The 12669-nt window shown below is 41.4% G+C and overlaps 1 protein-coding gene across 1 annotated transcript; it reads left to right on the top strand.

Annotated features, from left to right (window-relative positions):
* Window positions 1–10868: 10868 nt before the first annotated feature.
* Window positions 10869–12376, top strand: LOC131361386 (serine protease 27-like). The gene is made up of 6 exons (XM_058402451.1): window positions 10869–10920; window positions 11037–11205; window positions 11302–11570; window positions 11743–11888; window positions 12013–12188; window positions 12312–12376. Exons 1-6 carry the CDS (start codon window positions 10869–10871, stop codon window positions 12316–12318), a joined length of 819 nt encoding a protein of 272 aa, XP_058258434.1. The 3' UTR covers window positions 12319–12376.
* Window positions 12377–12669: the final 293 nt, after the last annotated feature.

The following is a 12669-nucleotide window of genomic DNA, read 5'->3' as shown; positions in this document are numbered from 1 at the left end:
TAGATGCAATGTGATATGATTCCAGCAATAGGAAATGTGTGTCCATACTGAACATGATCAATCCTAAAGCACAGCCAATCATAACACTTTTTCTCTGTTTGTGTGCTTTCTCATACTGCAGCTGAAGAGATCGCAGTCCGCACACACATACTTACATACAAGAGCACACATGCATAGAGAGATACACCCCTCCACTTCTTAAGGCTTTCCTTATAAAACTTGAGGGATTTATTACATATTTCTGGTATTAAACGTCTATAATCAGTTTCTCCTCATCCATTTTTGATGACTAATATTAATGCGCAGAACTTTCATTGAGATCTCTGTATAGGAGCTGTCAGCCATCAGCCGTTTTCTAAAACTGGTTAGTCTGGTCAGGACAAAAACTGATTAACATGGAAAAGATACATTTTATGGCGTGTTGCGGAATCACGTTGCGTGTAGTTAGGACACGGTGTAAGACAAATCTCAATTCAAAATTCAAGCAACAATTTAAGTCTATAATTAAAATAAGACTGAGCTTTTTATACTAGATTTTCTTTACATTTTGGTAATAAGCCCACTCTCAATCAGTGAGTCCCCCCTCCCCACACTACCCTGGTTTGCATTTGTATAGCTCACTGTAGTCATTTACGTATGTAAGCTAAACCCAGGCCAAGGTGATAGGAACATGGGGGGGTCAACTGCCAAGCCTATTTCACGTCAATTTTTGGCAGTTCCCGACATTTATCTGTGCTGCCTGCACATTCCCGTGAACAGTCGTTAACCTGAAATTCTGTGGCAATTTACAGTGTTGTTAACTGACGAAAATCACACTTTTCATGCAGTGTAGGACGCTCCCAGAAAACATTCCAGTTACCAACAAAGGGTAATTTCTGGTCTTGACACCAAGACTGTAACCATTCATTGAAAGCAAATAGACTACTGAACCTTTTGATTCCTCGCTGGAATGTGGGACGTGGTCCTGACATGACGATCCTCATTGAGGGCGATGTGGTGTGAACCTTCTCCACCAGGCTCCTGAAGTCCTTCTTCAGGATCTCCTTCTGTCTCAGCCTGATGTCGTTCGTGCCAGCATGGAGGACCACAGCTCCGATGTTCTTGTTCAGGATCACGGGCACCTGTGCAGCGACATCAACAACACGAGCACCAGGAAAACAGCAAGTGCACACCTTACCTATGGCCGCGGTAACACGTACGTGCCGGACGATGGAGTCTCTGATGATCACCACATCGCATGCCATCTCGCGAAGGGGAGCGAAGCAGTTGCGGATTGAGATCTTGAAAACGGGTGGTGGTGGAGGGGGAGGGATCATTGCCCAGGGCTTGGCTCGTGTCTTCCGCTACTGCTGCATCCAGCTCCGTGGTACCTCGGCACCAGAGTGAACGAAATCTGGGCCTGGGCAGAGAAACATGCAGAGTTTAGGTTGTGGGAGTGTTTGTTCCGCGGATTTACCTGGGACAGGTGAGTGTCAGTCTGGGAAGATTCCAGTGCGGCTTTCCGCTTTTGCAGCTGGGCCTGCTTTACCTGTAGGTCGCAGATCTGCTTCTCCACAGCCTCCAGCTCCAAGTCCACCAAGTGCAGCTTGAAAGAATCCTCACCTGCGCTCAAAGGCAAACCCACAACTGACATAGTGTTAAAAAGCAGTACTACAGAGATAATTGGTGTGAAAACATAAACAAACTTGTGGTAGCCGGCTAACCGGGTATATCGGGTGATCTGGAAAACAAATAGAAATAGTGACATAAAAAGCGTTTGGAATGAGAATATAATGGGATACTATTGGCTAATAAAGATATTATAAAAAGTTATAATATGGGACTGGATTTAGGATAAAAATCTAGAAAACTTAGTGAAATTTTAGGTCAGCTTGGCAGAGCTCAGAAAAACAGGTTGGATTATTGTAATGCCTTACTGTCTGGCTGTTCCAGTAGTAGACATAAACAAGACATAAACAAGCTCCAGTTAGTCCAGAACGCAGCAGCTAGAGTCCTAACTAGAACCAGAAGATATGAACACATCACTCCTATTTTATCCACACTACATTGGCTTTCAGTCAAATTTCACATTGATTATAAAATTCTGTTAATGACCTGTACTGTGTAAAAATATTGCACTTGAGCGATCTTTTAATCTTTTATGATCCGCCACGCCTACTCCGATCAAAGGGTGCTGGTTACTTGGTAGTACCTCAAGTAGCAAAGGCTACAGCAGGGGGCGGAGCTTTCTCTTTCAAAGCCCCACAGTTATGGAACAGCCTTCCAATTAGTGTTGGGGATTCAGACACAGTCTCAATGTTTAAGTCTAGGCTGAAGACACATTTGTTTAGTCAAGCTTTTAATGTATAGTTTTCTTAGGTAAAGGAGCAGATCTGGAAGGTTCATGGTCATAGAGTGTAGAGTGCATGTTTGGTGTACTGGGATGTTTGGATGCTGTCGCCTTATCACCTTCACAAGTAGCACATGTTTGCTGACTGTGAAGTGGTTGGACACTTTATGTCCCGGGAAGCCTTCATGTCTGTGACCTTCTGGCTCTCCCATTTAGTTATGCTGTCATAGCTAGTGTTGCCGGAGTCCCTGCCTGCACTTTACACATAATCTACATTGTCTTAAACATCACATGATCAGAATCATTCTTAATATCGTTCTCTGTCTTTCTCTGTCGAGCTATACACCCCACTCCTGAGCTCCCAGTGTTTGCCAGTTTCCAGTGTGACCACTGCCCTACCCCTGGTCAGAGTCTCATCGCTTGGTGGTACTTACTAATGCTGTGGATGGATCTATGTGGCCCAGGAGACAGCCATGGACAGAGCCACTTGGGAACTTTCACACCATCTCACATCTGCCATTTCATCTGTCAGCTTGTGACAGCAAAGAATTAGTGACCTTAGAAACTACAGTAACCTAATAGTTCCTCATGAGCCATTGATTGCTGTTGTAGAAAGGACATTAATCAGTTACAGTTACATTATTTACTGTTTAGTGTCACCCAGATGAGGATGGGTTCCCTTCTGAGCCTGGTTCCTCTCAAGGTTTCTTCCTTATATCATCACAGGGAGTTTTTCCTTGCCACCGTCGCCACAGGCTTGCTCATTAGGGATAAAATAAAATAGTTTAATAATTTAATTTAATAATTTCTTCGTATTTCTAGTTATTTATTTATATTTTTCCCCTCCCCTTTCTCCGTTTCTCTTCTTTTGTGTCCTACCTGATCACACACACATTGACTGAACACATTATTATCAGTGTATATAACTTTTTCTGTATATAACCCTTTCTGTGTACAGTTTACATATGCAAATATTTATCATGGTATACAATATTTTCCATTGCATACATGTAAATCATTGTACTCATTGTACATATCTCCTTCTCTGAATACTGTTTACATATTTAATTATTTTCATGGTATATAATACCTTCTTTATTGTACCACCTATAATCATTTGCTCATTTGCACTCATTGCATTTACCTCCCACTGTATACTGTTTATATAGTGTTTATATATGCAAATTATTTATTTGTTTATATACTGATTATATATGCTAATTACTTGCACTGCGAGAATGCACTTCTGGTTATATGCTAACTGTATTTCATTGCCTTGTACCCACATGTGCAGTGACAAAGTTGAATCTAATCTAATCTAATCTAAAGCTGCTTTGAGACAATGTTCATTGTAAAAAGTGCTATACAAAATAATTTGAATTGAATATTCTATTTCTGCTTAACTTTGTATATAGTTCAGCCTTTTACTGTGTTATTTCTTTTACTAATTTCTAATCTTTTTGTGTTTACTTGTATCAAGTCCTGAAAAACTTTAATTTCTCCTTCCCTTATTTTTATCACATAATTCATTATGGCTATCATACTTTGGCTTTACAGCTGGCGAACTTTAAATACTTATTGTTAGTAAATTCTTATTTCAGAACAATTGTGCCATTTTTGTTATAGTTCTTCCTTTCTTAACCATCTGAATCACATGTACAACTTGTGAACAAGTGCTTCATTTAAACACATATGTGGACATTGAACAGGGTTGGTTAATAAAATGAGTGTACTTGTTTAACAAGTAAACTCATTACTGACAGTAAATCCACCATGCTAGTCATGGATGGGAATTAGCTAGCTTTCTCTTAACCAGAATCAACATTAAATTACATAGATTCACAACAAAAACCATTACATTAGGTCAAGTATCAATAAAAAAGACTAATGAAACATTGAAGCACTAAGTTAAATGTGATTTAGTTTGCATTTTAATTCATTTAACAAGTGTATAACAAAGGATTTGCCCTTACCATTTCAAAAGTGCACGAAAAACAGGTGAATTCAACACTGCATCATGGCTGATGTTATGGGAACACCAATACCAACACCGCCACACGCCGGGAGATGTCTGTCCCAGAGGTCGTGAAAGAGGACAAACGAGCCAGGAGCAGAGCATCATTAGCCCTGTAAGGCCCAGGACACATGAGTGGGATCTAGGTCCAGGTTATAGAACTTGATAAAGGTGTGCAGAGAGGACCAACCTCCCACAGAACAAACATCCTGTGGGGATGCCCCTAGCCAGGATGCTAGACAAGGTGATACACCTTGTGGAGTGAGCTGTAATCCCTAGAAGTGAAGCCTAACAGCGCACCTCATAGGCCTACAAGATATCTACCACTACCCATCACAAGGTGCTGCTTGGAGACTAGATTGCTTTTGTTGAGGCCGCCAAAGCAGACGAAAAGGGAGAGAACTTAAGCCAGAGAACAGGTACGTGACTCACAGCAATGGCTGCCACGTATACCTCAATGTAGAGGTTGATAGGCCCTCAAAGAGGCAGGTCTGCAGGAACTTTAGCACTGTACTAATAGGGCAGTGAACTAGATCTTGATGACTCAAATTACACCAGAGGCGAAAGTTCAAAATATCTAGAAGGGGGAAAAAAGGCACAGGGCACAGTGGGTTGACTCCCCAGAGGCGAACTTAGACACTTCTGCATGGCCAAAAATTGCCATATGCATTCCACCACTTACAAGTGGAAATGTTGTTCCCCGGGCCTCAGCCCCTACCTCAGCAGGAAGGCTGCTTCCCGATCATGTGCTCTGTAGTGTAAAAAGCTCTCAGCAAGAGAAATCTGGTCTATCTAGGGATCTGGTTCACCAACCTGATCAGAGGGCGAAAACACAGACCACCCTAACGATTGAAGAAGGATTTCAGGAAGAGTGTTTCAGCACTAGAAACATAGCCCACATCTTCAGGCAATCTGTCTGCCATGAGAGACAGTAGCCCTCCTAAATGCCATGGGCAGGGTGGCCATCTAGGGCTGTTCCCCAGCCTGATAGGGGGCCATATGTTGAAAGAGTCCTGCAACAAGGACACGACCTTAGAGTGGGACCCAAGGTGAGAAATCTGGGTCTGTCCACATAAGACAAGTATGAAGCTTATGGTGCATAACTCTTGTCACCCTGAAAAGGCTGTATGTGGGGGTGAAAACTCTTGCTCCTGAGCCAGTGTTGAAACTGTCTAAAGTGGAGCAGATCCAAAGAAATAGCTCTGGCCACTACAGTTATAAGCCGAGCACCCTCTAAGCTTGAGATGCAGAGCAGCACTGGCCTAGTCAGATTTTAAAGTCAGACTTTTACAGCAGAAAGGATGGACAGGAGACAGACATGCCCGCATCATGGCTGAATCCCAAACTATCCCCAAAAAGGTGGTTCTGAGAGAGGGAGAAAGCACCCACTTCACTGGGCTGAGGCCTAAGGAACTCATGTGGGCAAGCACGGCATCTCAATGCCTGGCTGCTACTTCCCTCAACTGAGCCAAGATGAACGAGTCATCTGGATAATTGGGTACATGGATGCCCTGGGGTGCAATGATGCTAGAGCGGCCTCCATGCACTCTGTAAGGGTAAGCAATAAGACTAGGCCTAAAAAGAGAACCTAGCACTGGTATGTTTTGCCCCCAAAGCAAACCAGGGTAGTCTCCTATGCTCTGGTGAGATGCATATGTGAAGATATGCACCTTTCAGGAATATCATTGCAAATCATTCCTCGGACCTGATCTGAAACCTGATCTGACCTTGAGTGTCAACATCCCTGACTTACATGTTTCAGCATACAATTCGGAGCACACAGGTCTAAAATTGAGTGTAGCCCCCATCCTTCTTGTTACCCAAGACACCCCGGCTTGATCTGGGAGAGGAATGCACTCTACAGCCCATTTCTCAGATGCGAGAGAGGTTCGTCATGGAGGAATGAGGTTTGGACTGTGCACATCCTGAAAGAAGGAGAGCAGGAAGCAAACTGGATTCTGTAGCCTTTTCCCACAGAAACCATTGTGATGTACCCAGCAGAAGCTTCCATACTGTCAGGTGGTCTAAGAGATGTGTTAGCCCTTGAGGATTGTCCCTTTCTTTTATCTCTATCAGATTGCTGGCAATTAAATGCCGTCATGAAACGGCTGATGACATAGGCCATCTGCTTTGTGGCACAGAGGGTTAAATCTGTGGCCTGGCAGAGTTCAGACCTCACTGATGAGCCTCTTCCTGCAGATGAGCTCCTTTAACAGGTCAACCGGGTACGACTGCAAAACTGCCATTGTGTGCAGCACCGCAACGGCTTAATCTGCAGAATTGTAGGCCTTCCCTATAAGGCCGATGTGGCCTGACGGGGCCTCAGTGGGAATGCAGATATTCTCCATGCAGCCAATGAATGGGAGAAATAGCCTGCAAGCATCTCTTCAACCCTAGGCATCGCCTCATACTCCTGTTTATTAATGTCCACAATGGCTGAATAGTCAGCAGTGGCTGAGGAGAATAGTCAGGCGGAATAAGGATTATTCCACAACCTCAACACCTCAGTGTGGAGGTATGAAAAAAAAGGGAGACGTCTGCATGGAGGTGAAAGGTGGCATGAAGTTAGTCAGAGATTATCAAGCTCATTGCGGACAACACTAACCTTTCATAATGGCAAATTATGCTAAGCTTAGCAATGGCATGGAGCTTTTCGAACACCACAGAATGCAGTGGCAATTGGAATGATGTTTGCTCCTTGTTGCCCACAGCTCCTCAGAGTCCGATGCAGATAGCATTATATCATGTAGGTCGGGAGAAATCACAAAGTGAGTATTAGAGTTGAGGGGACAAAAGGGATTCACGAAGGCTTGAAACAATGACCGAATTTGGCGTGCTGCCTAGGCAGGTGCAGGACTTGATCCACACAGCACAAGCGCTTTGTTGGAAATACAAACGAGCAAACAAACAAGCTTCGTGACAGCATGCAAAACTTAACAGCATGAACACCACTTATTGCTTTTTCTCAATTCAGTGACATACCACTATTAATTGCCCACATCAAGCTCCTCAGAGTCTGGTCAAGACAATAATTCCTCGTTTCGGTCGGGGGAAATTGCAAAATGAGCTCCCGGTGCCAAAATCGGGAAATCCGAGTCGGGAAAGAGGGCAAGAGTAAGGGGTTCATCCATCTCTTGTTCTGCCTCCACTCACTGACCTACCCAAGCTGATAAATCGGTGTGATTTCACATAGAGCTTCATACACAACTTCCACATAGAAGCTTTCCCATAGCATTAGCCATGATGCAGTGTCGAGTTCTCTCGAAAGGGAACCCAAAGCAGACTGTAAATGAAGAACTACACAAAGTCCACAGTTGTATATGCCCATGGCCAAATCTGTATTGTGACTTGCCATCTACAACACACATACTCTTTAATATTTTATTTTAAAAATTAAATTTTCAGTGCAAAAATAAAATATATTAGGCTGAAGTCCAACATGGACTTCATCATAGTTACTTGTCTGTGGTATGGTTAGTGGGAAAAAAACAAAAAAAGTAAAAGTAAATAGCACAAAACTTGGCAGCTTTTCTTGGCATCTTCTGTTTCGAGATACACATTCACATACACATGCTCAGCTCACTGCTAGAGAAACCCACACTCCACTTTTTTAATATTAAATGGAAAATAGGTGTTAGATGAGAAAGGTTATCAGCTAATCCTGAACAACACCATCCTACTGCAGACTCCCACTGAACCAACGTTGACAAGGAAGACTTCATTCAACTTCATCAACAAGACTACATTCAGTGTAAATCATCCCAGTAAGCATTTGTCATTCGGTCTTTAATGCTTATCATGGCTTTGCTTTACTGGCAAACCCATGATAGGGGATTCTGTTTGGAAGGAAGGGTTCCAAACAGAACAAGAGGTAGACCCTTCAAATTGTCTGCTCCTAAGACTCCTGTTCATGCTAGGTCAGGCTTTTAGGATTCACCATTGCATAAATATGGAGTTATACTGTAGGATAATACAGCTGCAAACTATGTCATATATCACTCTCTATCTGTGTGTCTCTCATTATCCCTGTAGTTCCAGGACCACTGCAGGAACTGCTGTCCCCTCAGAAATACCACCAGTTCCATCCATAATCTATTCTGTATATATTGCACCATAGGTATTGTATGTTCTGTTCAGCATGTTATATTTTTAACGTCTTCACCACTGCACATTTTTTGTATAAACATGCAAACATACCCTATTTAAAATACCTATTGCAACTCCTGTACATAGCACACCACCATCCTATGCTGTCTGACTACACTCTCTCCCACTACCACTTTACAGTCACTAATCTCTTTCAGATTGCCTCTTCTACATAGGATGTAGTCTACCTGTGTGCTCCCACCTCAACTCTTGTCACTATGCTCCTCCCTCTTCTGAAAATAAGTGTTAACCACAGCCATGTCCACTTCCATCATGAAGTCCACTGCCATCTGCCCTTCAAGGTTCCTTTCCTTAACTCCAAACGTGCCCATCACCTCCTCATCACCTGTGTTCCCCTCACCAACATGTCCATTAAAATCTGCTCCTATCACCACTCTCTCCCCCGTGGAAATACTCTCTATCATCTCATCTAATTTACTCCAGAATCTCTCTTTCTCCTCTAACTCAAAACCTACCTGTGGGGCATAACCACTAACAACATTCAACATCACCCCTTCAATGTCTAACTTCAGACTCATCACCCTGTCTGACACTCTCTTCACCTCCAGAACATTCCTCACAAACTCCTACCCCATTTCTCTTACTATCCACACCATACGAGCCTTGCTACCCTTCCACCTGGTCTCCTGTACACACAGTATATCCACTTTCCTTCTCTCCATCATATCAGCCAGGTCTCTACCTTTCCCTGTCATAGTACCAACATACAGAGTTCCTATTCTCAGTCCTACACTCTTACCTTTCCTATTCTCTCTCTGTCTACACACTCTCCTGCCTCCTCTACTTCTTTGACCAACAGTAGCTCAGCGGTAGTAGGTCAACGGCGCTGATGGCAGTCGTTGTTAACGCGGGCCTCGACCGATCTGGTATGAAATTCCGTGAGTACTGACAATTCACATGATTAAGTTTGGCAATGTTTTACGCCGGATGCCCTTCCTGACGCAACCCTCTCTATTTATCCAGGCTTGGGACCTGCACAGATGTCACTGGACTGTGACCCCCATGGCTAGATTTACAATAAAATTGGATGTAATCTACATAATTATACATTGTTTGCAGCTTTCTATTCCAATTACCATTTATCACCTGGAATTACACTTTTCATAGATGTTTAAAGCACTCTTCATGCACATGATTATAAACATGACACTTCAGCTGTAGTGCTACAGTTCCCGGCCAACACATGACCTTTTTCATTGCACAAAGTCAGCCTATATGTTGTTTGTCTGCACTGTCTTGTCTTGTCTTGTCTTGTCTTGTCTTGTCTTTTCTTGTCTTGTCTTGTCTTGTCTTGTCTTCCTGTGCACTTCTGTTGTATGTTTAGTTCTTAAAGACTGCACTTTAAGTATAGTTTAATTTTTTAGTTTAATTTTAATTTTTAAATTATAGTTTAATTTTTCTCTATGTCATAGCTCTATGTTTGTCTGTGTCACTGTACTTTGTCTGTGTTATGTGTAGCACCTCTGGTCTATCAGCTATATATGGTTGAAGTGACAATAAAGCTACTTTGACTTTGACTTGAATTGTTTTCAAAATGAGGCGCAGAATAAAACCCTGTTTTAGTTGAGGAAGTACTGCTTTTAAAAAATTATCGATAAATTTCCCATCTATTTTCTATTCACATACTTGGAGTTCTTGTCATTAAGATAATTACATGTTATGAGAGTTTTAATGAGAGGCTTTTATTTCCTTGGCAAAAGAGAAAGAGGCCAGTGATGTAACAGGAAGGCTGGGTAGATATAAAAAGTGTTGAGAGACTGCTGACTTACACAGACAGAGACAGAGAGCTGAATGCAAAGATGCTGAGATTTCAGTATGCGACTGTGGCCCTGGTCTTATGTTTAAAAGGTAAGGCTATTGCAGATGTTACTAACTAAAAATTAAAATGGGAAAATGAACAAAAAAGGTTGGAAACATGGATATTTTTTATTGTACTCATTACATTAATCAAAGCAGATTTGGTTTAATTTATTAATAAGGCTTCCAAATGTTCCATCTGGAGTTTTCCTTGCCATTGTTGCCTCTGGCTTGCTCATTAAATTTAAATAATTATTATTACCTAGATATCTATAATGCAGATTTATGACAATGTCCATCATTATATGTGCTATATAAATCAAAGTGGATTTACTTGATTGATTAAATCTGACAAATAAAATTTAAAGTTGAATTTGCTCACTCAAGCTGGTATTGAGCTAGAAAAGTTTCATTTGAAGGTCAGAATCTGAGACACTCCTCTGTTTGATTCATTTTCTACCCCATGTATGGTGCTCTTGTGTAACTTCTGAACACACATCTCTAGTCATGTCTGAGGTCTATATATCTGTGTGCAATTTTGGTATTAAATCCTCATTATGCATGCTTAATTCAACTCATTTTCTCATTTCAGGATCTCTTTCCCAGCTCAATGGTAGGTACTTCTTTTAATCTTAATCACTTTCACTCTTTGCTGTAGTTTTTTTTCCTCTGTTTTGCTCAGGCAGATTTAACGACAGTGGGGCTGTAAATGATGTTTTTATTTTTCAGTATGTGGTCGTCCACCCTTAAACACCCGTGTTGTTGGTGGACAGAATGCCTCAGCAGGGGCGTGGCCATGGCAGGTTAGTATACAGCACCCTGTATATAATGGTCATTTCTGTGGAGGATCCCTTATCAACAAAGACTGGGTTTTGACAGCAGCCCACTGTTTCTCAAGGTACAATTTTATACATAACACTGACCTAATATTTCTCAGAATGTTAAATGATCAAATGAGTATATAACACTTATATTTCTTTCTTTATCCCTTTAGCACTAACACTTCTGGTCTCACTGTGTATTTGGGGAAACAGACTTTAAATGGCTCTAATCCCAATCAAATTTCAAGAGGTGTTAAACAGGTTATCCTTCACCCCAACTACAACAGTGCAACCCAAAACAATGACATCGTTCTTCTGCTTCTGAGCTCCTCCGTCACCTTCACAAACTACATCAGACCAGTGTGTCTCGCCGCTCAAAGTAGTAATTTTCCAGCTGGAACCAATTGCTGGGTCACAGGCTGGGGAAACATTGCATCTGGAGGTAAAATGCATAATCATGTAAGGGGTTTGGTTTTGTAACGATTCTGAAGACTTGTCAAGGAAAGGCTACCAGTCATTAACAGTCATGGGGGTACAGATGGGGTCTGGCAACCAATCTGTGTTATAATTTATTACTTTTCTAAGATAGATTTGTATTTGGTGTTTGCGTGTAGTGCGATTGCCATCTCCTGGTGCACTGCAGGAGGCAAGGGTGCCCATTATAAATACATGTCACTGTGATTATCTACTGGGATCAGGATCCATTACCAAAAATATGATCTGTGCTGGTTATCTCCAAGGAGGCACAGACACCTGCCAGGTACACAGAGTCACAGATACAACATGAACGTCTAATAATAATATAAACTAGATCTAGTGTAAACACAGAATATTGCACAGTCATTTACAATCAAATAGCAATAAAAAGTTTTTTTTTTAAATAGGGGGATTCTGGAGGTCCAATGGTAACTAAGAAGGGTACAGTCTGGGTTCAGGCTGGTATCACTAGCTGGGGTAATGGCTGTGCTCTGGCCAGAAATCCTGGTGTGTATACTCGGATGTCCCAGTACCAGATCTGGATAACCAGTGTCATCAAACATAATCTGCCTGGCTTTGTCAAGTAAGACATTATTTGCTCAAAAGTATACAGTATATAATAAACTCAGTTCAAGAGTCATTGATTGGTTTGAACAGCAACTTGAATCTTAAATCTTGGTGAAAATGTGTTCTTGTGTTTTGACAGGTATTAATACAGTGGGAGGACCAGTCACAATACTAGTGGACAGATAGAATGAAAATACTTTTAAATTATTAATTTTGTATATCAGAATTATTAATATTATTATTTGATTTAAATATTTAAAGTAAATGTCAATATGTTTTTTTTACATGTCTATTTTTTGTACTTGTATTTGATATACTGAGTTTTATATAAATAAAAAAAAACATCATATTTGTGTTTGTAATTATGATGAAGATTGTGATAATCATCATCATGTACTTAAGATGAAATATTGTTAAATGTTACTAACATAATTAAATAATAATGACCTCTGTGAGCCTTTTGTTGCTGAGTCATCCTTAGATGTGGTGTGCAACTG

The sequence above is a fragment of the Hemibagrus wyckioides genome, linkage group LG11 (genome assembly GCF_019097595.1).
Source record: "Hemibagrus wyckioides isolate EC202008001 linkage group LG11, SWU_Hwy_1.0, whole genome shotgun sequence".
Classification (NCBI taxonomy): domain Eukaryota; kingdom Metazoa; phylum Chordata; class Actinopteri; order Siluriformes; family Bagridae; genus Hemibagrus; species Hemibagrus wyckioides.
The sequence above is the reverse complement of the archived record's forward strand: the minus strand, read 5'-3'. Positions and strand labels throughout refer to the sequence as shown.